This window comes from Aspergillus eucalypticola, assembly GCF_003184535.1.
Source record: "Aspergillus eucalypticola CBS 122712 chromosome Unknown BO83scaffold_5, whole genome shotgun sequence".
NCBI classification, from domain to species: Eukaryota; Fungi; Ascomycota; class Eurotiomycetes; order Eurotiales; family Aspergillaceae; genus Aspergillus; species Aspergillus eucalypticola.
Window position 1 is genome coordinate 461,067 of NW_020290279.1, and position 25,602 is coordinate 486,668.

The window sequence follows — 25,602 nt, forward strand, 5'->3', positions numbered from 1 at the left end:
TGTCATGTCTATTATGGTATATACAAATGAAATCAATATACTATATGCAAGCGCTCAACGATCATGCCACAAAGTTTGAATAACAATCTCAAACCTGATCAAGCAGCAACCTTGACGGCCTTGAACTCTTCGCTGAAGTCATAATCAATGTAACCCTTGGGGTCCTTGGGCAAGTAGAAGACCTCTCTCTCATAGGGGCGGAGAGGAATGTTGTTCTGGATCATGAACGGCAGGTCAGGGTTAGCGGTCCAGGGGCGGCCAATTCCAACAAGGACCTCGTGATCCTTGTACTGCACATCAACCGCCTCCTTGGCCGTATCAGCCTTGTAGCCACCGGCAACAACGAGGGGGCTAGCGTCGCGGTACGCCTTGACGAAGAAATCCAGAGAATCGTCCTCCGAAACCGTCTTCTCAGCGGCATTTCCGGCGATGCGTGGCTCGACAAGATGCACAAAGGCCAGCTTGAATTCGGCGGTCTTCTCAGCCAGGTGAGTGAACTGAGCAATGCGATCATCCATGCGCATACCCTGGAAAGTACTGAAAGGGCTGTAGCGGATAGCAGTGCGGTCCGCACCAATAGCATCAGACACAGCACGGATAACCTCAAGAGCGAACCTGGAACGGTTCTCAACGCTTCCACCCCAGGCATCGGTACGCTTGTTAACGGTGTCCTGAGTGAACTGATCAATCAAGTACCCGTTGGCACCATGGATCTCGACGCCGTCAAATCCAGCCGCAATGGCATTCTTCGCTGCCTGCGCATAGTCGGCAATGTATTGGTGGATCTCCGCCTCGGTCAATTCGCGAGGAACGGGGCCATCCTCGAAAGCAACAGGGCTGCTAGACACGACGTCATAGTTGCCGTTGGCCTTCAGGAATTGCGGGTTGGCGACGCGACCCAGGGCCCAGAGCTGCATGTAGATGTACGAGCCCTTCTTGTGGACGGCATCGGTGACCTTGCGCCACTGCGCAATCTGCGCTTCGTTCCAGATGCCGGGAACATTGGGGTATCCGCCAGCATTGGGCGCAATAATGGTGGCTTCCGTGATCAAGAGGGTTCCGGGGACAGCAGCACGCTGCTCGTAGTGCTGCGTCACAAGGTCAAGGGGGACGTGGTTGTCGTCGACACGGAATCGGGTCATGGGAGCCATGGCGAGACGGTGGGCCAGGGGCATGCGGCCGACCTGGATGGGGGAGAACAACTTGGTCATGATGATGATGATGATGGTGATGGTCTATATGAACGACTGTTCTATATGAAAAAGGTTTGTATTTTGATACAGAAGAGAAGAGAGGAATGAGGAGATGAAAGCTGTTACTTATATACCCCCCAAAGACAGGGCCACACACACACTGACTCGATATTTATTCTGGAAACAACTACTAATCCCCTGTGGCACGCCATAACCATACAACCCATATCTCGGGACGAGGGGTCAAAGGGGGGTGGAAAAAAAATTAATGGAACCAGATGGAGAGAAGATCCACACCTTGGATTTCTAATCAGGGAGAAAAGATGGATATTAGCGTAGCATTGCTGCGATTACATACAAATTGAGGGTTTAAACAAAGTCAAATCCATAAATCCTTCGAAAATGATTTTCCTAACCTATCATCAACGAAGCTGAACTATTTTCCGAAGCTGACATTGATACAACGAAGGAAGAAGACCCTGCATGAACTTCTCTCTCTCTCTCTCTTCCATCCACGGATCCATCGGCACTTCTGCTCTCCCAAAGATCCGAACCGAACCACACACAGCAAGCAACAACACAAGCATTATATTGATCATATGGACCCCTTCTTATGTATGTAGTATTATTGAAACATACATCCCACATCGAAATAGAATCCTAGTTTAGAAGATAAGAAAACACCCAACTACCCAACAATCCCATCTATCCAATTGCTAATCTACACATAAGCACTAACCAAGACTGACTTAGACTAAACATTACTAAGACAAAGAAACAATTCCTGCAGAATTTCCTCAGCCCCACAAGTACGTAGTTGAATTTGCGGGTGGCGGCCACATGGCTTACGTTAGCTGACAAATGCAACAACCTACGTTACTGGTTCAATCAAACCTTACTTTGTAGCTACGTACTACTTACTCTGCCGGATTTACGGGCGGAGATAGGTTGTTCCCTTCGCTCGGTCTTTGCTTAGGCCGAGGAGGTTGAAGTGATTAGTTATTTGCGGGTTGCTTAGTTATAACTAGGGGGTGATCTTAGTTGATATAATTAGTTTTTTTGTGGGGGTTTGAGGTGACGGTGATGATGGGGTAGTTGGATAATAATCTATCTATCTATAGGTTATTAATTATTTTCTTGGGCTGGTTATTTCGCATTTTATGGTGATAATGTTGGTGTTGTATATGGTGTCAGTGATGTGAAAAGTGAGGTAGTACGAAAAGCTGGATATATCTATCACAATCATCATTTGATCTCATCATCCTTATTCTGATTCATTCCTATCCAACTAGCAAAGAACATGACCCTCACTCCGTAGACAACAATGCCAGGGGTATTTGATTCGAAACAAAACACAGACACAGACACAGCTTTACAATCATCATATCAAAGAACATATAAATAAAGAGGTTAGACAAGTACTCATGTCGAGTTATCAATAAATCAACTCTCAAGTCTCCGCGCAGTAGCCTCGAGCTGTGCGTTGAATGACTTGATCTGATGTAACAGACCGCCTTGAGCTCCGGGGGCGATGGAGCTCACGTTCTCCGCAACGTTGCGGACAAGGAACTCCAGTCCGGCTGTGGAGGGAGGTTCGGGGTTCGGGGAGGTGGATTCGTCGACGGGGCGATTGCGGCTGCGCTCGAGAGCGAGGTCCAGACTGTGGAGGGAGTTGTTGATGGTTGAGCGGGCCTAGTGGAGAGTTTGTTAGCAATGCTTAGGGTATATCTGGAATCTGCTTGCTTGCTTGCTTACCATTTTGGCATTCTCTTCCTCGCTGTGCTTCCTCCGTACGGCGTCCATTTGCAATGCCACTTCCTCTCGTTCCTTCCGGACGCGGTATAGTCGGCTCCGCAGATCCATCATCTCCCGTTTGGACTTCTTGATTTGGCGTCCGAGAACAAAGTTACTGTCGAGCATTTCGCTCAGTTCGAAAAGACGGCCCTCAAGTTCCGTGCCGTAGGCCTCGACGGCCTTCTTCTTGCGGGTCCATTCTGCACGCCGGGCGGCGTTGCCTTCATTGGCGATCCCGTTCTTGAGTGTTGCAAGCGTCTTTTCTAAAGTCTCGCGGCAGATCTGGCTTAGTACGTCTGCTGCGTTGACGCCGCCTCGGCTCACAAGCTTGGTCTTCTCTTTCGCTGCGAGTCCCTCGGCTGACTCCTCTTCCTCGTCCGATGATCCCTCTGGTTCTGGTCCTTCTCCAAGTACAGCGGCGTTCACGAAGCGGTGGACAGTTACTGGCACTGTTTCTCCCCGAGGCTGTCTGGGCTTGCGCTTCTTAGGTGGAGGTGCTTCTTCGGTGGGCTCCGCCGGCTCTGCTTGTGTTGTAGCTTCTTCAGCCGGAGCCTGTGTTGTCTCAGCATTTTCCTTTGACGCCGGTCTACGGCCGCGAGCACGTTTGGCAGGCCTGGACGGTTCGGGCTCCGCTGGAGGCTCCGGCTGTGGTTCTTCTTCGGGCTCTGGTACAGGTTCCGGCTCGACTGCCTCAGCTTGCGCTGTATCGTTCTCTTTCCTTAACAGCGGTTTCCTGCCACGGCCACGTTTAGCAGGCTTAGAAGGTTCTGTTGGTTGTGCCGAATGTATTTCTGTTTCAGGCTCAGCCTGATCGGCTTGTGCTGGTATCTCTTCGTTCGGAGCCTGTGTTTCATCAACTGTAGTCTCTGGCAATGGTTTCCTGCCGCGACCACGTCTGCCAGGCCTTGATGGTATGGGTTCTGTCGGTGCTTCCGGCTGTAGATCTGTTTCGGGTTCTGGGACGGGCTTGGACTTTGGCTCAGGCTCAGGCTCAGGCTCCTGCTCTTCCGGCTGCTGCCCCTCTTGCTCAGGCAGAGGCACTTCTTCCTGAATATCCTGTGATCGTGCCGGTTTTCTTCCGGGGCGTCCAGCGCGCATCGGCTTCTTGTCCACCGTTGGTCTTGGCAGCCTTGATTGCCGACTTCCCTTGTTGGCCACAAGATCGTCCTTTGACTCGGATGAAATATTCACACCAGTGTCATTGGCTGGTTCTTCTTCTATTGTAGGAATATCGGGCGTAGGCTCCTGGCCCTTCGCGATACGTCCACGAAGCCTCTTTCTCTCCATACCTTGAGCCGGGGCGCTTTCTGCTGAGCCGGCTCTGGCCAGCCTAGACTGTTTGGCAGTTGTTGACTGCGGTTGAACGGATGCTGCACGTTGGCCTCTCGTTCGTTTGGCTCTTGGAGGTGTTGGAGACTTTGTCTGTGCTGTAGTAGCATGAGGCTCGGCCGCTTTCTCGATGCCATTCGTCTCTTCGGGTTCGACGGCATCTTGAGGCTCAGCTGCCTCTTGAGGTTGGGTTGCAATTGGAGATCCGGTGGCTTCAGCCTCGCTAACAATGTGTTGTTGTGTGATATCGCCTGCAGTGGTAGTATGTTCTTCGCTGTGTATTTGCGCTGCGGGTATCTGCGCTTCACTAGTAGCCTGAGGCTCGGTATCGTCCTGTTTGCTCCCGGTAGCATCAGGCGCAGCAAGTTTTGGTGACGCTGTGACTGGTGATTTCCCATCCGGTGATATATCCATTGCTTCTGACACCTGCGAATTTTCCACATTTGCTGCCTTGGCGCTCACGGCGTTTTGCGGCGAGCCCTGCGGAGAGCGACGCGGAGAACGGCGCGAAGAAGCTTCACTATCCTGGGATGTACGCCTCTTGCGCTTGTCTCTTGTTTTCTCGCCTGGCGGAGAAGGCGTCGCTTTCGCTTGGGGTTCTTGTTGAGATTCCGGCGGCGGTTCCGTGGCATGGTCAGGTCCTACAGGCTCTGCTGACTGCGGTGGTTGTATTTGTGCGGGATCCTCCTGTACAACATGTGTAGTAGACGGTATCCCTTGAGGATGTTGTGTGCCATTGGGAATAGGTGGACTCGTCGGTTTGGGAGGCGACTGGGTAGCAGCAATTGATTCGACACCATTGTTGAGGGGCTGCGAACTCTCTTCATTCCGCGCGCTGAAAGATATTGTCGAAGTTCTTCTGGGATGATCTTTGGCCTATTAGCATCCTGTAGCACATCATATTATCTAATTACACACCAAGTTTCCTAATCTTGCGACTAGGACCGACTTCCGGCGGATCTTCCGTAGGTAGGTCGTAAGGCGACGGACGCGGCGGGAGTTTGTTGCGCGCGCTTCCTGGTGTTCGGCGAACATGTCCCTCTTGCGATGACAGCTTTCTCTCCGGCGATATATGTTGAGGTTGTGTGATCTCCGGTTCCGTTGCTAATACCGGCGCCGTCGAGTTTCCAGGTGTATCTGTTGTCGAGGCCGGTGGTGGTGCAGGAGGGAACAGTGAAATACCGACATTGTCCGGTCGCGACGTGGATTGAGACGGTTCATCGGAGGCAGTGGGCAAGCCAAAGGAAAACCCAAAGTCTATCGCCTTGGTTTTACGTGACCTATTAGACAGTCACAGCGTTAGCAAAATCGCAATTTGGGTGAATTCGTCGCGGGGTTCGGGATGGTGATGCGCGTACGCTGCTCCGCGCTGCCGCATTTGCAGCCGCTCCTCTCGATCTGGATAGTTGGAACACCATTAGCATTGGCGCGAGCACGGAGGTTTGATGCAAACATACTGGAAGCCATGGTTGAGAGGTGGCGCTCCTGGCGAGCTCAACGCGCCAAACCTCACGCGAAGGGGTTAAACAATGGAGGGAGAATATGACGGGCGATGGTGGATGAATGGAGAGGAGCTGTGATAATGGAGCGATGCCGCCCGCCGAGATGGCCAATGGTGGGTTGGCGATGCTCCCGCCATGTGGGTGCCCGTGAACAACCGCAGTCTATGTTTACATTTTTTCTTTTTTGAGAAAGAAGATAGAAGCATATCACCATCTATCCTGGACCCGAATAAAAACAACTTACGTGGAATTTATTTTGGGCACACCGTTTCTTCGAAGTAGAGGGAACGGTGTGATACGATGGCCCTTTTGCTCGAGACTACTTGATCAGTACACTGAGTTGGCATAGTACTAGTGAATCTGACGGACTTGTGGATACTATACACCCGACAAAACATAGTATCAAGTCAAATGAATGTGTTATTTGAGCAACTTTGATCCTTGTTACTTTCAACTGCGGATTCTGTGGCAAGTATCATGAAATAAAGTTCTGACGCTGGTTTCTTTCACATTCAACAAGCTGTAAGTTATATATATCTATAAATGTCGGGTAACAGTTGAGTCGCCAAAGTTCAGGTCCCGAAATGCTCCAGTATCATGGATGGAAATAACAGTTATTCACAGCCGGTATTGTCATGAAAGGATGACTTAAAAATATACTATTGACTCCAGATGGCTTTCTCGTCTCCCTTCTCAAAGTTTGACTCTTTTTCATACCATCATGTCTTCTGTATACTGTCAAAAGCATTTGGATCAAGGTAGTGGCAACGCGTCGGGTTCGAACCCCGGCTAGATCTTTGGCCTTTTCCTCTCCGGGCTGCACTTTAGACTAAAGCGGTATGGCGGTCGGTCAAGTGCCTTTGCAGTCGATGCGGTCTCCGCATGCTCCAGCCAGTTCTTCTTCATATGTTCCTCAATACTCGCACCCTTTAACCGCGCATTCTGCCTATCAATTGGACGATTACTCTTCCGAAAAAGAACCCTTTGCTGCACTCACACCATGGGCTGGTTTTGGGGTGGCTCGAACAAGGACGACCCGGTCAAAAAGCTTGACCCGGGTTTGCGAGAATACCTCGAGCATGAAGCTCCAGAGAAATACGTCCCAACCACCTCAGTCCCCTCGTCGCAGGACCCCTCCAAGACGGTGCCCCAAGATACGAAGCCAGCTGTCAGCGCCGAACCTTCCGAACCCGCCCTTCCCTCCGCTTCTCTATTCCAAGATGGCCGTTATGCGCATCTCTGGAAGACCTACAAGCCGCCCCAGGAAAAGGAAGCGACGGAACAGAAGACTGCAGAGCGAGTGATTGAGAAGTACAAGCAGCGCGGTGATACTGTGCACCGGGCGGCGATGGAAAACTGCGCCCTGGAGCATGAGGACTTGACCTACTGCTTCCAGACTGGCAATTGGGAGAAACGATTGCGCGCCCGTGTGACTCTGTGCTCTGAGGAAAACGCTAAGTTCTCTCGTTGTTTTACCACGCAGGCTGTAAGTGCAGGCGCAGTTAACCCGGCTTTTTTTCCCTTTTCCTGCGACGTCTGGGAGCCGTTGTCGGTCGGTATATGCTGACAATCATCCAGAAATTCCTCCAGGCCCTAGGATACGCTTCCTCTTTCAACTGGGACGAGGAAAAGGAAGAACGGATTCAGATGCACGCCGATAAACTCTACCATCAGATGCTTGACTACGAGAAACGGGTCGAAGAAGCGCAGAAAGCCGGACAGGAGCCCCCGCCTCTCACCTCTCTTTTCAACCCCAAGGCAGAGGCACCGCAGACACCGGCGAACACACCAGGAGCCCTGGAGATTCCTGGAGGTGAGACGATTCCGGCAGGATTGAAACCGTCCAAACCGTTGGCACAGCTTACTCCACATGAACGAGAATTGGAGATCCGAGCACACAATGCGCAACTGGAGCAACAGAAATTGTACGTACAGGAGGCATCGCCATTTATGCAGACACACGAGGACGCACGGCAAAAGCGCAGAGAGAAGGCCGTCAGTTGGTTCGGCGAGACGATTGGCCGTTGGGTTACATAAAGCATATGCGTGGTGCTTCCATTATGGACTGGATCTTTCTCTTCTCTTGTGTATGATTACCCCATTTGTCACCCCCTCCAGTAGGAGTTATGATTTAGAAGCGAGTCTGCGACAATCGAACGTTGTTACGCATGAGACATGCAGGGCCACAGATTTCCAGGGTGCTTTTTTGACCCTTCCAATAGGAATGCAAGGAAAGCCAATGAAAGTAAATGAACCTAAAGCCAACGCAGGAGAGCGATCCCCTCAGGTACCATCGCTGGGAATAGATATACTTGCTTGCTTATACACCTTTTTGAGCTAGGAGGGATTGATCTGCAACAAACCATGAGCAGAATCATATATCTAGTTCACGTAGAAAAGCGACCGTTTGGTATGTTCAAGACATGCATGAAGACAGGAAACAAAACCTCTGTACCAAAAATGTCGAACATTGTAACCACGGGAAGTAGTTGAAATGCTGATCGATTGCATCTCCAGGAAAGATGCTGACGGTCAGGGCGGCTGTCATTCGCCGGGCGCGTTGAACGCCAGAGCGACACGAGGAAGCGAAACCAACACGGGAAGCATCGACATCACCACTACGACCCTTTGGCTCTCTGTCGCTGGGCCCTCTGTTTTCCTCTTCAACCCATTCAACTTCCCTCAATACAACTTGGTGACTACTCACTCTCTGGCCACCTTCACCGGATCTATCCCTTTCTTCTGCCTCCCCACTGGAATCCTCCGTCCCTCCACTGGTTGTGCTCCGCGGCACCTGATTATTTGATTGATTGATCGATTGATTGATTCCTCTCGTTGCTCCAAGCAATAAATTAACCCTTCTCTACGAACGGCTCCCTCCTCCGATCATTACCCATTCTCGCCCTCTCTTGCTGTGGCGATCTCACACCCTTTTCATTGCCAACATTCGATATTATCAAGCTCTTCCCCTGTACGCAATAAGAGCTGTAGTCTTCTCCGTTACTCCCCAGGGGCCCTCATTGAGCTGCCGTGCTCACCATGAAGGCCACCCCGTTGCTCATCTCGTGGCACAACGACAATGCCCCCATCTACTCGGTCCATTTCGACCCCAATGGCAAAGGTCGTCTGGCCACGGCTGGCAAGTATGGCTATTCCACTCTTTGTGTTGATTTGAGTCCTGGGTCTATGGTGCTAACGCTTCTCCTCCCTAGTGATAACAACGTCCGAGTACGAAACCCCCCTCACCAGACCTCCTCCCCCTCATTACTCCTCCTCTCGGCCTTTCTCTGACAAACACTCAACCATAGCTATGGAAAGTGGAGACAACTGGCGAAGAACGAAAAGTGACCTATCTGAGCACACTGATTAAACACACCCAAGCCGTGAATGTGGTCCGTTTCAGTCCTAAAGGTAGATATCTCCTCGACCCGTATACCCGATCTTGTCTCTGACTGTTCGCCTTTGTCAATGATTCAGGCGAGATGCTGGCATCTGCCGGAGATGATGGCAATGTGTTACTCTGGGTCCCATCGGAATTGCAAACACAATCGGGCCTGGGTGAAGATCGTTCGGACGACAAGGAAACATGGCGCGTAAAGCACATGTGTCGATCTTCTGGTGCAGAGATCTATGATCTCGCCTGGTCACCGGATGGCGTGTTCATCATCACAGGGAGCATGGACAATATTGCTCGGATCTATAATGCTCAGACAGGTGAGTTTCCTCTCTCAGAATCCCTCGAGGAGTACCTTTAGCTGACGACGAAAAACCTAGGTCAAATGGTACGCCAGATTGCCGAGCACTCTCATTATGTCCAAGGTGTAGCTTGGGATCCTCTGAATGAGTTCGTGGCGACACAGTCGTCAGATCGCTCTGTCCATATCTACAGCTTGAAAACAAAGGACGGTCAATTCACCCTCACCTCCCATGGGAAATTCCTCAAGATGGATCTCCCTGCCAAACGCATCTCCTCCAGTAGCCCAGCTCCGCCAGATCCTTCTATTCGCTCCCAACCCGCAGCACCGAGCTCCGCTGCTGCTGCTGCTATTGTGTCCCCTGCCCCTTCTACCCCGGGCACACCGATGACCTCAAATCTGCCCATGGATCCTCCACCGGTGTCTCACAGCCGACGCTCATCCTTCGGCTCATCTCCCTCGATCCGTCGATCGGCATCCCCAGCGCCATCCTTGCCATTGCCCGCAGTCAAGCCACTGGAAGTACCCTCACCAGGTCTCCTGGGTGGACTTGGCGTGAAGAATGCCAATATATATGCGAATGAGACATTCACCTCATTCTTCCGGAGGTTGACATTTGCCCCCGATGGTAGCTTGCTATTCACGCCCGCAGGCCAATACAAGACTTCGCATGTGTCTGCTACGGATCCGACCAAGACGACAGATGAGATCACTAATACTGTTTACATCTACACTCGTGCAGGCTTCAACAAGCCTCCCATCTCCCATCTTCCAGGCCACAAGAAGCCCTCTGTGGCAGTGAAATGCTCCCCCGTGTTTTACACGCTTCGGCAGGGTCCTCAGCCTGCGAAGCATATCACATTAGATACCTCGTCAACGGAGGAATCTTTCTCTTCTCTTCCCGAGCCGGTAGTAAGCTCTACAGGGGACAATGCTTCCATGGAACCCCCAACGTCGGCGCCAAACGACCAAGCGAAGAATAGCTCGACTCCCAAGGCCACGGATCGAGCAGTAAGCCAGAGTCCTGCACCTGTATTCACGTTACCTTACCGGATCGTGTATGCTGTGGCGACCCAGGATGGGGTCATGGTATATGATACCCAGCAACAAACACCGATTTGTGTCGTTAGCAATTTGCACTTTGCCACATTCACCGACTTGACATGGTAAGTTCAGTATCAGAAACAGGATCACTTACCGGTGTACTAAGTGCTCTCCAGGTCAAACGACGGATTGACTTTGATGATGAGTTCATCAGACGGGTTCTGTTCGACCCTCGCGTTTTCCCCGGGTGAATTGGGCCAACCATACGTTGCTCCGGCATCAGCGGCTCAACAGGCAGGAGCTGCCGTTTCATCCGCCAATAACACGCCTCTCCCCACGCCCGTCACTGCCAAACCAAGCTCAGCGGTTCAAGCGAATTCGACCCAGGCACCTCCCGCAAGTCCGGCACGGTCCAACTCTGTCTCTTCGGTTACGACACAGTCTGGTAGCTCGAGGCTCATCAATAACCCGACGCCCACGCTGGGATCTGTGCCGCTGGTGACAGCAACCCATTCAGCCCAGCCTCCGACACTTCCGCTCACTACCCCGCCGCAGACCCCCATGTCCGCGGCCTCCCAAAGTGGGACAAGCTATGTCAGCAACAGTGTTCTAGGCAAACGAGCCGGTGAATCTGAGAAAGAGGACGACAAAGATCAGAGTGCCGCTCTGCAGGTACAACAGCAGAGTCAGCAACAGCCGAAGAAGAGACGGGTTGCACCGACCCTGATATCAGCCGGCACCAATCCGTCTGCTACATTGCGTGACGAGCCACCCAATGCTGACGTGGGCGGTTAAATCTCGCCTGATAAAGACATACCTTATCTGGTCGCCCAAGTGTAACTATTATCTGCTGTTCCTCATCGCTCCCCCCACCTCTTTTTTATCCGTGTAATGTCAAACGCGGGCCCGGATGATCTGGTTGCTACGATTATTATCATTATTATTATTATTCCCTTGCTGATGATTTACGTCCCCTTTCATTCCCCCCCCCCCTTTTTTTTTTCTTTGCTTTTTCCTTCATCCCGATGGGTCTCGGTTCCTTCCTGGAAATCCCGGTAGAGTTTACCCACGCGTTCCGGTCATGCATGCATGCATTCATTTCTCCCTCCATTTCTTCTGGCGCATTCACTGTAACCTTGCAACCCCATCCCCTCATCCGTCTTATTCTCACCTTTACTACTTTTTGGCTCAACTCACGTGGGGAGGGGCTCGGATTACTCCATGTATTTACTCATCTCGCTTTCCTTTCCATAGCCACAACCCTTGTCTACCTTGGTGTTCTTCATGGTTACTGTTTACTTTTTTCCATAGTCACGAGTACCCCCTTTTCCCCTTTGATTCTGTTTTTTTCTCCAGAGATTTCATCTTATCTTGCGAAGGCAGTGGTTGCATTGTTCATTGACTGACTATTGATTCTGGCCATGGCTGCGCTGCTGGGGGGGGTAAAGATCCATAGGTGACTGACTAACTGACTAACTAGTTATAGTTAGGTAAGGTAGGAAACTTGTCTGGTTGTTTTTGGAATAGATCATCAATCAAACATTCAATCGGATCTGGTGTTCCTTTCTATCTAAATTACTATCTTATCTTATTTAACGATGCATGTAGTACGGAGGAAGGAATATGTTACGGTATTGAATATCAAATATCCATTCTTAAAGTACACTAAGAATATATTGGTAAGGGAAGGATAGTATAGTATAATTATCGTGTATCGAGGTAGGGGTTTTCCTTCCGATGGACACATTATGATCATTCGCCGTGACACGTTATATCATACTTAGGAAAGAGGTAGCTAGACATGTGAGAAGAAGAGAAGAGGTTAAAGGAGGAAGAGGGAAAGAAGGGAGATAACAGTAGAGTGAAAGGAGGGGTCAGAGGATGGATGGATGGATGGATGCTACATGTTCACTTGAGAAGGAATGGAGTAAGGATGGGGTAGTGGAAGAATAGAGGGAGGGTGAAGAGGTCAGTCATGGCTTTCTCCATTGACGCCATTTACCTCGGGGTGGTGACCATTTGCATGCCCATTAGTATCCTCAGCGGAGTGTCCGTTGGTGTGTCCGTTGGACATGCCGTTTGTCATCGGCCGAGATGTAAAAGCGTCTACGATATCGGCCATGCTCATGTCACCGGGAGGCACGGCTTTGGCCTCCGTGGCGTGAGAGCCCACGGTCAGGGTGGTCACGCTGGGGATCATCTGTTCAGCATGCAGGCGATTAGCCCAGCGGAAAAGGGCTTCGTCGCCGCGCGCACCTCCGGCGACGAACACGAAATCCGGCGTGCGGGGTAACTGCCGCAGGACGGATTCGGCTGCTTTGGCCTTGGACACGTCCAGAGGCTCGACACTCACGGCGCCCTGGCTGAGGACCACGCGGATGGCTTCGCTTCCCCGTGTGCCGTTGATCTGATCTGCTAGGCTCGAGGCCTGGCGCCCGGCGATCTCCGGATCATGCGCATGCTCGTAGCAGAAGTTCATGAGACAACGACGCTCCTCCATCTCACTTCCTTCAGTTCGTTCATGGTAATACTGGATCACTTTGCGGATGCCGTTCCGCCAGTCCTTAGCCTTTTCCATGTCTACTAGCGTTTTCCAAGTGTATGAGCCGACTTCGCGCTTGAAACAGCCATTCTCGGCGATCAACCCCACGTTGGTAGAGAGTGCCTCCAAGGCTGAGTCAAGCTGCTCCGGACTCTTGCTACTCGTCACATAAACAGTATTCTGGGGATCTGCTAGCAAGCGCTCGAGCAGAGCGATTAGGTCAGTTGAAGATCCGTTTTGAGGAGCAATTATGCCGTCGTCTTCCAAGAAGAAAAGGCGTGAGCTGGAATTGTCATACGCCTCCTTCACGGCCTTGACGGACAGAAGGGACACCTGGCTGAGCTCACGAGATAGCTGCGTGCTGTGTGCATTAGTCAGAGCGGTGTGGAATGAGTTGAACCATGCGATCGCTGTGTGAGGGGTTTGCTTTTCAAGCAAGAACTGCCAGTTCCGCTCCTTCTGCTCGGGCGTCATGGAAAGCGCCTTATTAATCGCATCGGCAACCTCTTTGTAATCCCAAGGGTTAACCAGAAGTTCGTGCCCACTGAAGAGGGAAGCGCTCCCTGTAAACTCGCTCAGAATAAGAGAGCCATGACGCTGAGATGCCAGAATTCCATCCTGACAATGAATGTAATCGTGGCTACTAAGGTTCATGCCTTCCCTAAGGCTGGTGACCATGAAGATGTCCGCCACGCTCATGAGGGCCAAGAACTGGGAATAACTGATGTCCTGTCTCAGGAGTACCAGGGGCTGATGAGTCAAGCTGGAGTACACCGAGTTTATCCTCATGGCGATTTTCGAAACTTGAGCTTCCAATTCAGGCAGCTCAGAAGCCGAAGCGACTTGAACAAGGACCACCTGGGCTAGTTAGTACCAAATGTATTAAACCCATGCATTGTGCTTCGCCCGAACATACCTTTTCCCTCCACTTAGGGTACTTCTTCAGGAAAAGTTCATAAGCGAGAAGCTTCTGCTTGATACCACCCGGAGCATCGAGCCTGTCACGAGCAACGATCAAATGTTTTCCCTTGTATCGAGAGGTGATATTGGCGATCCAATCCTTCACATGTGTAGTCCTGCGCAGCGCGTCGAGCGATTTGACGTCAACACCGATGGGCATATTCTTCACATGGACGAATCGTCGGTCGAGTTGTACGCCATCAACGGAGACTTCCAACCTTAAAAGGCGAATGCAAGATTGAAGAAAATGATAGCAGTACTCTTCCGTTTGAAAACCAATCAGATCCGCACCGAGAAGCCCTTTCAGCAGTGCCTCCCGAGCGTTCAGGCAGCGGAAGATCTCCGACGAGGGAAATGCAGTATGCATGAAGAAGCCGATCTCTGCCTTTGGCAGCCTCTCCCGGAGCATTCCCGGAAGAAGCAGAAGGTGATAGTCATGTACCCAGATGCTGTCACCAGGACGCCAGTATGCAGCAATGATTTTTGCGAATGCCTCGTTGACTTTGACATACTGCTTCCAGGAGTAATCGTCGTACTCCGTGTGTCGCGGGCTTTCCTGCATCTGATAGTGGAAAGCAGGCCACAGGACAGCCCGGCAGAAGTGGGTGTAATGACCTTCGAATTCGCTGTCGCGGACAAACACAGCAAGCGACTCGTATTCCTCTTCCAGCGTCTCGAAGATACTGGCACGCGTGCCGTCTCTCAATGAGTCCGTAGGCATACCCAATGTGCCCACCCACATCTTGTCCGTCAACATGCCTGCTTCTTCGGCAGCATTGATGGCGTTCCGCAAGCCACCATTGCCCTGTTCAGCTGCCTTGACAACCCAGTCAAGCTCAGAGAGCAAAGCACGGGGACTCCCGTGTTCTTCTTCTGAGCTCAATACATCTACAGGACCATCCAGATAGGGCAGGTTGTCCACATCATCCCCTGGCCCAGGCCGGCTCAGGATGGAGGGACCCGGGTGAAGAGAAGTCTTTAAGCGCGGCTGATTGAACTTACGGCTCTGGCCCCAGGAAACGGTACGAGGTTCGCTAGGGCCTGGGCCGTTGGGATCATCTGCAGCCGGAATCTCACCTGCAGCGCGCGAGACATAGGGCTTGAAGATCCTTTCATCGTCGGTGGTGGCGCCAGGAGTTAGCGACAGACTTATGCTCCTGGAATGGTGCTTCCTGTTGGTGTCTGCTAGTCGCCCTATGATTCGGCCCTCTCCGCGAGAAGAGCTACTGGATGACTTGCGCCGAGCATGTCGCAACTCGGTAGCTTGAAAGTCAATGGTATAGGGGAGAAAGCTGGACAGTGTGAGTGAGAACTCAATCAACTGCGAGATGAAGAAGGACAAACATACAGTGAGGCAATGAAGACCGTCATTGGGGGTGAAGTGACACCGACAAAGTCTAGCCTATTGTATTGTTCAAGGGCTATTGCACGAGGAATTGAGGGGGAGCTTTGGAGGTTCTCTGGAGGAAAATGAAAGGCTGAAGTATGGAATTATGCGTGCCGCTTTTCCCGGAAGAATTAAGTGAATGATCCGTGGAGATTTGATTTCTTCCTGTCCGGACCAAGGGAGGCTAAAGAGGGTGTGGAAATGATTTGATATGCGACGGCAGGAGCTATGTCTTAAGTGTCACGGGAGAAGAGTGAATTGCGACGACCCTGAAAATCCCGGGGACAGGTTAGACACCCGAGCCAGAAGATGAAGAAAGCAGGGAGTGGTGACGTTGATGATTGGACCAGGGGGAAGCCGTCCAGACCAGGGAGATGAAGCACATGCGAAAATGACAGGAACATTCTGGGCTCTTCGGGGGAAAAGGTGTGACTGGAGAGGGGCATGTTCCAAGCGCGAAGGAGGGGTTCGGGCAGGTTCTTTGGGCTTGTCTTGGGCAGAGAGATGCCAGTCCAGTCGCATCATGAGGGATGCTAAAAAAGAAAACAAAAGAGGGCAGGAGAGAGTAAGAGAGAAGGAGGGGAATTGGGGGGAACGGGGACCCGGATCTAGGCCACCAGGATTATGGTCTCAGATCACAAGCCCGATACATGGCATAGATGAAGCCAAAGACGCAAGAAAACTTGCCTGGCAGTGCTGCTATAGCCTTGCAGCTTATAGTGGGCAGACCAATGAGATCAATGACGTTGTGGTTCCCGTGGGATCCGCAGTCTCTCCACCGGCACTAAGATAGCGTTTTGGCGATGGTTCTCGACAATTCGACCGGGCGTTGGGTCGCTCTGTCGCGCACGCGCGCCTTGTTTCCGCCAGACAATGGGAATGGTCACCGAAGCACATGGAACACCGGGTTGGTCAATGATGATTCCGGCACTCCAGACAAGGAACGGGTAATTGAGGGATGGAGACGGGAAGGAAGAGAAAGTAGGAGAAGAAAAAGTGGGAAGTGGAAAAAGTGAAGTCACAAAGAGGAAATGGTGAGGGGCAACACGAAATGAGATGGAAAGCGGAAAGCTTGAAAGATAAACCAAAATTACCATCACCACTTCAATCTTTCCCCTTCAACTTTCCATTCCATCACCACCACTACTCTACACTACACTACTACTACCACTTGCTTGTCTTGTTCCCCCCTCTTTCTCATCACCTCCTTTCCCTTTCCCCCCCAAGCTACTCTCATTATATTACCTCGCAGTCTCCTATCAATTCCCCTCAATTGACTCATCTTATCCTCCACCATCCTCAAAGCGGGGCACACCCCTTTTGCTCTGCTCTCCATTGCATTATCTCTTTTTCCCCCCCAATGGCTGCTAACGGACATTCTTCGGAAGGCGATCACCGCCTGTTGATCGTCTCTAATCGTCTACCTATCACCATTCGTCGCTCCGGGGGTGGGAAATATGAGTTTTCCATGTCCTCTGGTGGCCTGGTGACTGGTTTGAGCGGACTATCAAAGACCACGACCTTCCAGTGGTATGGCTGGCCAGGACTGGAAGTACCCGAAGATGAGGTCGATTCCGTGAAGCAGCGATTGCAGGAAGAGTTCAACGCCACTCCGGTGTTCATGGACGACAAATTGGCAGATCGCCACTACAATGGCTTCTCAAGTACGTATCGTCGTGATTCCCCTCTCCACCTGCATCGGATGCGCTTCCGCACCTATCTCCTGCGGCTGCCACCTGGCAGGGCGCGACAGGCCCCTAACTGTTTTGCTAATGTGAGCTATCAGACTCAATCTTGTGGCCTCTCTTGCATTACCATCCCGGTGAAATTGTTTTCGACGAAGCTGCCTGGGATGCGTATCGTGAGGCGAACCGTTTGTTCGCGAAGACCATCGCCCATGAGGCCCGGGAAGGGGACCTTGTCTGGGTCCACGACTACCACCTCATGCTTCTTCCGGAGGTTCTCCGCGAAGAACTTGCAGCCTTGGGCAAGAACAATATCCGCATTGGATTCTTCTTGCATACCCCGTTCCCGAGCAGTGAGATCTATAGAATCCTGCCCGTGCGGAGTCAGTTGCTGCGCGGCGTGTTGCAGTGTGACTTGATCGGGTTCCATACCTATGACTATGCGCGTCACTTCCTGAGCTGTTGCTCTCATATCCTGTAAGTGACCACTGGCTCTCTGGCCGAATGTAGGCTAACGTCCCTGGCAGTGGATTGGTCACGACCCCCAGCAGTGTCAAATTCAAGGACAGATCTGTTGCCGTGGGAGCTTTCCCCATCGGCATTGACCCCGACAAGTTCACCGAAGGCCTAAAGAGCCCCAAGGTGCAGAACCGCATCGCGAGCCTTGAGAACAAGTTCCAAGGCATGAAGTTGATGGTCAGCGTTGATCGCCTTGACTACATCAAGGGTATTCCTCAGAAGCTGCACGCCTTGGAGGTCTTCCTCTCCCAGCATCCCGAATGGGTGGGCAAAGTCGTGTTGGTACAGGTAGCTGTCCCGAGTCGTCAAGATGTTGAAGAGTACCAGAACCTGAGGGCCGTGGTGAACGAGCTGGTGGGCAGAATCAACGGAAAGTTCGGTAAGACTGGCGATGGCGATGCACTCCTCCTCTTGCGCCTGCTAACAGCTTGACTCAGGAACGGTCGACTACATGCCCATCCACTTCATGCACAAATCGGTGAGCTTTGATGAACTCATCGCGCTGTATGCCGCCTCCGACGCGTGTGTCGTGTCGTCGACTCGCGACGGGATGAACCTAGTGTCGTTCGAATACGTTGCAACACAGCAGAAACGCAAGGGGGTGCTAATTCTGTCGGAGTTTGCTGGAGCCGCGCAAAGCCTTAACGGCAGCATTGTCGTCAACCCATGGAACACGGAAGAACTTGCCAACGCATACCACGAGGCCGTGTCGATGAGTGACGATCTGCGGGCCCAAAAATTCGAAAAGCTCTACAAATACATCTCCAAGTACACCAGGTAAGTGACGCGGCCTATTGATGAGTATACAACGCATAATTAGCTGACGATAATGTCGCAGTGCTTTCTGGGGCAAGTCATTCGTTGCCGAACTATCCAAGTGTTCAACCTGATTGCTGTTTATGGACTGCAGCGGTTTCCTTGTTTCTTTTCATCCCCTTCATTCATCCATTCGTTCACTCATTCATTCAGCATTTACTGTTTATATTCTTGGCGAACACGAGCACGGCGAACATAGTATCTGGGCATAGCGATCTTCTAATCCATAGATTAAATAAGAATTCGGCAAGCGACACAGCATAATAAAGATACCGCTTAATGCAAGACAAGACGAGACACCTTCTAGAAGATTGATTAATAAATACTAGCACCCAAACTAGAGTAGTATGTAGTAGTGCAGAAAACTTAATTCCCCCCTCTACACACCGCACAGCAAGCACACCACCACGCCGAACCGAACATCCATCGAAGAAGTCAAAAACCTATGCTTCCAAAACCTAACCATCACAATACACATGACACATGGCAAGAAAGTAAAATTTAATAAAGCCGCGTACGTTATCTGATACATCCCAACAATGATCATCGGATTATCCAACAAAACCCAACCACACATCCCTACCTACGCTATCTGAAACACGTTGTCCATAATATCTAACTACGTACCCGGGACAAAGAGCAGAGCAGATACTTACCCGTCCCGGGAAGGAAGGGAAGGGATTATGGGACCCAGTCTTGGGGTGTACGTCATCATGTACATATATGTTGTAGATCATTTTTTTGAGTCAGTTCATACAATGTATGTTAGAGATGAGATTGATTTGTTTAGTTTGTTGGTTAAATTTCAAAGTGGATAATGGGAATAGATAGTAATATAACATACAATACTCTATATATATTTATAACAATAGATTGCAGAGTGTACATAGAGGGAAAACTTAGAGTATAAGTGTTGTAGTAGTACCTACAGATATATACTTCCTACATCCTGCACAGTAACGGTAGTACTGCAGCGCAGCGGCAACGTTCATTTACTTACCTGCCTGCCTGCCTGCTATGCTACCTTAGCAAGAAGTCAGACAGACAGACAGACAGACAGATAGGTCGCAGGTAGTATCAGTAGTGGCGAATCCACAGTATTGAAGTTATGCTATACGGTATGTGTGCGAATCAAGCAAGTATGCGTGTAGTATGCATGTATGTATGTCCGCGAGTACCTGAAGCAAGGAACTAGATCATATCTACTACAGTATGCTGTGTATCTATCTATCTATCTGTTTGTCTCAGGTGAAGATGAGTCGCGGTTGCATCATCACATCATACATACGTATGTATATATATATCCCTAGACTAGTTTACTCTATGTAGTATCTATCTACAATAATGTGTATAGTATACTATAGTATATTATATTGTAGTAGAGTATGGTTAGCGTATCTGCAAGTAGTATCTAATCATGACTTCACGATGACACGGCCCGCTAACCACAAACCACAACCACAAACCACGAACCAACTAGATGTACTGATTAGTACGTAGTCTAGTGCCTCCAACTGAACTGTGGATAAGTAATCTCAGTAACTGACTGTGATCCTTGGGTCAATGAAACCTGGTACGAAAAGATGTGGGTATGAGATGCTGTCGGCTTGAGCCGCGCTCACTTTCTAATTCCGTGACTCCGTTATTCCGTTGATCTTCTTCTTTCTACTCAGTAATCCGTACAGTATCGTTCTATGGAGGCAGGCAGGCACTGAAGAATCCACCTAGAAAAGAGTTGTCGTAATCATGCCAGTTCAGCATCGATAAAAGACCCACCGCACCTTACATTGAAGGATTCTCACCAATCGGGAAAGGGATGGCTCACGTGTTCGGTTTCAAGGGTTCAATTCCGCGTCCAAGGTTCAAAGAACAGTTCGGGTTAAGTGGGATGCCGTAAAGCCCGGGTTCCCTTTAATTAGTTACTTAGTCATCGGCATAGTGCTGCGTAATCCAACCAGGTAAAAACTAACACTAATCTCTGGAATTGCAATCTTCTTAGTTCTTACCTGGTGTGAAGGTGGTGCTAATATTAGCCATCCCCATATTTTATTTCCTACTTATCTAGAGTGTAGTAGTGAAGAAGATTTATAGTCAATTATCAAAACCATGGAAATATACCTGTGTAGATAGAATGTCCTCAAAAACAGGAGATGAGATCGTCCAGGGTCTCGACCATCGATGGAATGGAACACAAACCCGAGAACGAACTGGAAAGGGTTGTGACTTTCTCTCGCAATCAATCTACCACTTACTAAACTCAGAAGGAAGAGGGAAAAAGAAAAAGCAAAGCCACACATAACCGGATGAGGTATCCACGCCAAGCCCCCTGGCCAGGGTCTAGGACGGTGGTATTGACTGTTGACACCTTGGACAACAAATAGAAACGGGTTTAGGGCCATGGGTCTGGAAGCTCCCTCTAGCCAGATCTTGTCTCATGCCAAGACGGACGCTTGCGCGTCTCCGCCACCCATCGTCCTGTTTAGGAAGGATGCCGTAAACCTGTAACGCCGACTGGTTTTATCTCCGTTGGATACTTTCCGCTTTGAGTTGGTAGGGAGGAAGATATGCGGACACTCGGAGAAGTCGGGTTTCCGGGTCTTCTTTTAATTTTTATTTTATTTGTAATTTTCCCATCCTTGAACACTTTCGGTATAACTGTTATCGAGTTCAGGTGTTCATTCAGCGCCGCCATTCAGCTGAATGATTAAAACCATTGGCGTAGGGTATTCTGGATGTGTTACATGCATGAAATGATTGGCCTAGGGAATTCCTTTTTGGAAGGGATAAATAAAATGACGGTGGAAATGAATTGGCGATTTGTGGTACATGAGAACTGTCAGAGTGGGGATTCACATTCATCAGGGTGCAGATGCCGCGTGTGCTTCTAATGCTAAGAAGATAGGGCGCTGGACAGGTCGTCTTATATGTACAGAAAGGGCGTTTATGCGTACGGACTGCCCAGGGCTTGCTTCAAGGGTGTCGTGCGCATACGGCGCGATGATTGTCTTCTGATCGCTGTGTCTATCATGGAGTCGTCCTCCAATTGAAACATATAGAAGTCTGCCGTGCAAGGCGCAGTCTGAACCCTGATCAAGGTTGGCTTTTATAAGTCATCAAGATCACCATGATCATCGCCGGCCACACGACGGCTGAAGTCTGTTCCGGCTAGGGTTTGGATTGCTCGTCTTATAGGAGGGCTCATTGTAATGACCCTCACATCCTTCAAGGCCACGACGTACCCAACATATAGTTCGACGCCAGCATACGATGCTGCCCCTCCAATTGCTTCTGTGGCCAGCTTTCCGAGTAATTTAGCTGGCAAATAGTGCAGTTCTTAGCCTTACATGACTATCCAGCTCCCTCTTATTTGCCCAATCCCTTCGTCCGCCAGAGAATCGGCACCCAAAATCGGGTTCGACTTCATCCGTGATTCGTCAGCTGAGGGGAATTTGGTGAAGTGGGTTGAAAACTCCAGCACTGGATTGAATACTCGTAAGGCTACGGGCCATGCCGCTCTGCCAAATTGCCCCTTCTGGTAGAGGTATTGGAGTTTCGTGTCTGAATAGGTGTTGGAGTCATGAAATTTCCCTCCTGGTGGAGGAAGAGCTCCTTAAAATTCTGTTGATGGTGTGCCTAGTATCGACCATTCAAGTGGACACGACGTGCACGGAGCACGGTCGTTGCGCATGGTAGCGTACGATGGTGACATTTTTAGTCCGTTGGTCAGAGAGCCGCGTAAGACAGGCAGGCTGACGTCGAACGAGTTCCCCATGGTGCGGACCCAGAGCGCGGAAGATTGCGCTCGACAGTTACCCGATCGGGAGATGCAAATCTTCTGTATAGCGGGACAGGACCTCCACGGGGAGGGTGTGGTCGGGAAGATGATGAAGCTCTGAGGATCATAGTAAAATCTGTGCAAGGATTGCGTAGACGAGGTTGAGGGGAAAAGCCAGTCCCAATGTCAGATCGCGACGTGCAACCCACGCGGACATGGCCAAGCTTTTTGAGGGATTCATCAGCAGGTGTGTCTCCTCTCTGTAGGGCCTAGGAAGAAAGTGGAGATAGAGAAAGAGGGTGGGAAAAACATAGTCTAAATTCTATCTACCAGTGGTTCATACTAGTATAGTCGTATAGTAGTTTTATTGGGCAGTTTGGAGTTGTAGTTGTTTTTTTTTGTAGAAGCAGACAGCCACACCGTTGTTAGCATAGAAGAGGTCACGATGGACAGGGAGAATCGACATCGGGTTCAACAAGTGGAGCCTGAAGTTCAAAGATATCGACCTAATCGGATCGCGACAAGGAGTGATTGACAAAGAAGAAATATACTTGCGGGAAGGTTGGGGTCAATAATTGGGGAAAAGATCGGAGGAGAGTCTGCAACGTATGGATGCAGTTTGAGAGTCAAGAGAGGGTTTGGGTTGGGAAAGGGCTGGCTGTACGGGCAGAAAACCCATACTGATCAACGTCAAGACAATATTGCCAAAACCCGGGAGGAGGGAACCATGCTACCAGCAGGAGAAAGAGAGGAAAAGTGCGTGGCAGTAAGTGCGACGCAGCAATGCAAAGCAGCGGACCGAGGAGAGCGAGGGTCTTGGCCATGGTTCAGTTAACTGTTTCGGGGCGGGACACACGCGGCTTGCGGTGCTGGCGCGGGGCCCTGATTGGGGCGAAGAGCTCAAGGCTGACGACGCTTTGCCCTCGCTGCTGGCGTGGAGAGAAAAAGCGCCAATGGCCAGAAAAATCATCACCTCTCCTGTGACTAGTCAGTCCCTCCGTCGTCGTATTACTACTAGTATTGCGTATTGTTCGGCCACGGTCTGCGTAACTGCTTCTCGACTCTCTCTTAGCAGTTGGTTAGTTACCTTCCCTTTCTTCCCTCCCTCTCTCTCTCTTTACTCTACTCTCTCTACTCTCCTCCCTCCCTCCCAAGGAACTACTACTTCCCTACCTTGTTGTAGGTATCCTCAACAACCATACCTCCTCATTCCTCTTCTAACCGCTCTCTTCCTCTCTCTCTCTCTTTTTCTTCCCTTTCCCTTCTTTCTTTTCTTCTCTCTTCCTTTCCTCTTCGCTCCCCTGTCGGTTCCCCTGCCGCCCGCCCACTCCCCTCTAAACCAAATCAAACCCTTCCTATACCCTTTCGGTCGTTAAACACTTTGACATTATTTCATCCATTCTCACACTACTCGATTATACTGTAGCCATCTCGACATTTGGCTTCAGTATCCTCTCATCTTCATCACCACCTTGATTACTCCGTAGTCGTGGCGGTTACGTTGACCAGCGCCAAGCGTGGCGACCGCCTGGCTAGGCTGTGCGACTATCATTACAATCGACCGACCTGACGGACCTTCCAACCTACTACTACCTCGCCTGTGTCGACATCACTCTCCCATCCATCCTGACCTTCATCTCTTCCGTGTTTCCTCACTGCATCTGGAGACACGTTACTAGTCGATCTTGATACCCAGGATTATCGCAAATCACCCAATCTGGAGATTCACACGTCTTACACTCGCTGGTGTCGTTGACCCTACCCCCTACCACCATGGCGGACGGTCGACACCACAACCCGGCGCTGCAGCCTGAGAACTTCGACGCCTCGGAACTCACCAACGCTTTCGAACAGTTGATGCGCAACAAGAGATTCAACCAGCTTCAGGAACAGTCCCGATCATCCTCCCGCACACAATCCCCAGCGCCCGCGGCTATGTCCCCTGGCCTGTACCCGCCTCATCCCTCGCGAGCACCACCACCGCCGCCTCCGACCGCCGCCCAATACCCTCCTCAAATGCCTCCGCAAACGTCTGCTCAATCACCCCTACTCCGCAATCTACCTATCGTTCCTGCTCCCCCACAAGATCCGGCTTCCCTCAAATTTCGCAACCTTCTCCACGTTCTTTCTGTAACACCGACCAAATATGAGAACCCAGGCCTTCTGGATGAGGCTCTCGCCCATATCCCTCTCGACCGGTTGTACTCGGAAGCAGAGGAAGAAAGCCAGATTATGCAGGCTCAGGCCGCTAGTGTAGGAGGAAAGCCGGAATGGGGATACCAGGACTGCGTCATTCGGGCGCTTCTAAGGTACGTTCTTCTAATTTTTTAATCGTCTCATGGGCTTTACTAATCAATATAAATATAGGTGGTTCAAGAACTGCTTCTTCAAATTCGTCAACAATCCCCCATGTGCTCGATGTGGCTCGCCCTCAATCGCCCAAGGAATGACTCCCCCGTCGCCTGACGAGACCGCGCGTGGTGCCACTCGTGTCGAACTATACCGATGCTCCGAAGGAATGTGTGGCTCCTACGAGAGATTCCCCCGCTACTCGGATGTGTGGCAGCTGCTGCAAACTCGACGGGGACGTGCCGGTGAATGGGCCAACTGCTTCAGCATGTTCTGCAGAGCCCTTGGTGGCCGTGTACGATGGGTGTGGAACGCCGAGGATCACGTCTGGACTGAGGTTTACTCTGAGCATCAGCGCCGCTGGGTGCATGTAGATGCTTGTGAGGAGGCCTGGGATCAACCCCGTCTCTACACTGAGGGTATGTGTATCCGGCTTCGTCTGATTTGACATTCGCTAATCATAGCTATAGGTTGGGGACGGAAAATCTCCTACTGCGTTGCATTCTCGATCGATGGAGCTACCGATGTTACTAGACGCTATGTTCGAAGCCCGACACGGCATGGCAAGGCCCGAAACCGTGCTCCTGAGGAGGTGCTTGTGTGGGTGATCCACGAGATCCGGAAGAAGCGCCGGGAGAATCTCTCGAAGACGGATCAGCGACGCCTGATGAAGGAGGATGAGCGTGAAGAGAGAGAGCTGCGCGCCTACACTGCGTCCGCCCTTGCTGCCGAATTGAACAACCTCTTCCCCCAGAACACCACCACCGGGCGCCCCGAGGATCAGAAGACACCCGCCTCGCGGCAGGACGTTCCCATGGAATGGCTCGACACTCGGCAGAGGAATCATGGCCATTCTGGCCCTGACGGATCGCACAACGGCCGGTAACTTTGCGCGTGTCTCAGCCCTCACCCTCCACAATGTCACCTTGCGGCAAGTAAGGCTCGGTGCCTCTTGATCGGTACACAGCGACCGGTCGGGACTTCGGTTCTCCGCAAGGTACGGCCCTACACG

At 51.0% G+C, this 25,602-nt stretch overlaps 8 protein-coding genes across 8 annotated transcripts; 4 read left to right on the plus strand and 4 right to left on the minus strand.

Annotated features, from left to right (window-relative positions):
- Positions 1-6: 6 nt before the first annotated feature.
- On the minus strand, positions 7-1,303 carry BO83DRAFT_375848 (alkene reductase). Its single transcript, XM_025530562.1, has one exon. The coding sequence runs from the start codon at positions 1,209-1,211 to the stop codon at positions 99-101; it is 1,113 nt and encodes a 370-aa protein (XP_025391051.1). The 5' UTR covers positions 1,212-1,303; the 3' UTR covers positions 7-98.
- Positions 1,304-2,563: 1,260 nt separating this feature from the next.
- Positions 2,564-5,820, minus strand: BO83DRAFT_332135 (uncharacterized protein). The gene is made up of 5 exons (XM_025528292.1): positions 5,774-5,820; positions 5,675-5,714; positions 5,235-5,596; positions 2,949-5,185; positions 2,564-2,885 (listed from the first exon to the last, which is right to left on the minus strand). Exons 1-5 carry the CDS (start codon positions 5,781-5,783, stop codon positions 2,637-2,639), a joined length of 2,898 nt encoding a protein of 965 aa, XP_025391052.1. The 5' UTR covers positions 5,784-5,820; the 3' UTR covers positions 2,564-2,636.
- Positions 5,821-6,699: 879 nt separating this feature from the next.
- BO83DRAFT_375850 (uncharacterized protein) lies at positions 6,700-7,993 on the plus strand. The gene is made up of 2 exons (XM_025530563.1): positions 6,700-7,304; positions 7,397-7,993. Exons 1-2 carry the CDS (start codon positions 6,819-6,821, stop codon positions 7,853-7,855), a joined length of 945 nt encoding a protein of 314 aa, XP_025391053.1. The 5' UTR covers positions 6,700-6,818; the 3' UTR covers positions 7,856-7,993.
- A 463-nt stretch (positions 7,994-8,456) lies between these two features.
- Positions 8,457-11,543, plus strand: BO83DRAFT_375853 (putative chromatin assembly factor 1 subunit B). Its single transcript, XM_025530564.1, has 6 exons — positions 8,457-8,961; positions 9,031-9,046; positions 9,127-9,229; positions 9,296-9,532; positions 9,593-10,679; positions 10,734-11,543. Exons 1-6 carry the CDS (start codon positions 8,858-8,860, stop codon positions 11,350-11,352), a joined length of 2,166 nt encoding a protein of 721 aa, XP_025391054.1. The 5' UTR covers positions 8,457-8,857; the 3' UTR covers positions 11,353-11,543.
- Positions 11,544-12,526: 983 nt separating this feature from the next.
- On the minus strand, positions 12,527-15,430 carry BO83DRAFT_424253 (trehalose-6-phosphate synthase; the record flags this gene model as incomplete). The annotated part of the gene is made up of 3 exons (XM_025535150.1): positions 12,527-13,957; positions 14,016-15,351; positions 15,408-15,430. The coding sequence occupies 3 exons, from the start codon at positions 15,428-15,430 to the stop codon at positions 12,527-12,529; spliced, it is 2,790 nt and encodes a 929-aa protein (XP_025391055.1).
- A 1,376-nt stretch (positions 15,431-16,806) lies between these two features.
- Positions 16,807-18,624, plus strand: BO83DRAFT_414844 (glycosyltransferase family 20 protein; the record flags this gene model as incomplete). Its single annotated transcript, XM_025534594.1, has 5 exons — positions 16,807-17,110; positions 17,233-17,608; positions 17,659-18,029; positions 18,088-18,427; positions 18,489-18,624. The coding sequence occupies 5 exons, from the start codon at positions 16,807-16,809 to the stop codon at positions 18,538-18,540; spliced, it is 1,443 nt and encodes a 480-aa protein (XP_025391056.1). The 3' UTR covers positions 18,541-18,624.
- Positions 18,625-18,806: 182 nt separating this feature from the next.
- On the minus strand, positions 18,807-19,165 carry BO83DRAFT_198194 (uncharacterized protein). The gene has a single exon (XM_025526617.1). The coding sequence runs from the start codon at positions 19,041-19,043 to the stop codon at positions 18,846-18,848; it is 198 nt and encodes a 65-aa protein (XP_025391057.1). The 5' UTR covers positions 19,044-19,165; the 3' UTR covers positions 18,807-18,845.
- Positions 19,166-23,816: 4,651 nt separating this feature from the next.
- Positions 23,817-25,589, plus strand: png1 (peptide-N4-(N-acetyl-beta-glucosaminyl)asparagine amidase). The gene is made up of 3 exons (XM_025526618.1): positions 23,817-24,550; positions 24,609-25,009; positions 25,061-25,589. Exons 1-3 carry the CDS (start codon positions 24,015-24,017, stop codon positions 25,474-25,476), a joined length of 1,353 nt encoding a protein of 450 aa, XP_025391058.1. The 5' UTR covers positions 23,817-24,014; the 3' UTR covers positions 25,477-25,589.
- The last annotated feature ends 13 nt before the right edge of the window (positions 25,590-25,602 follow it).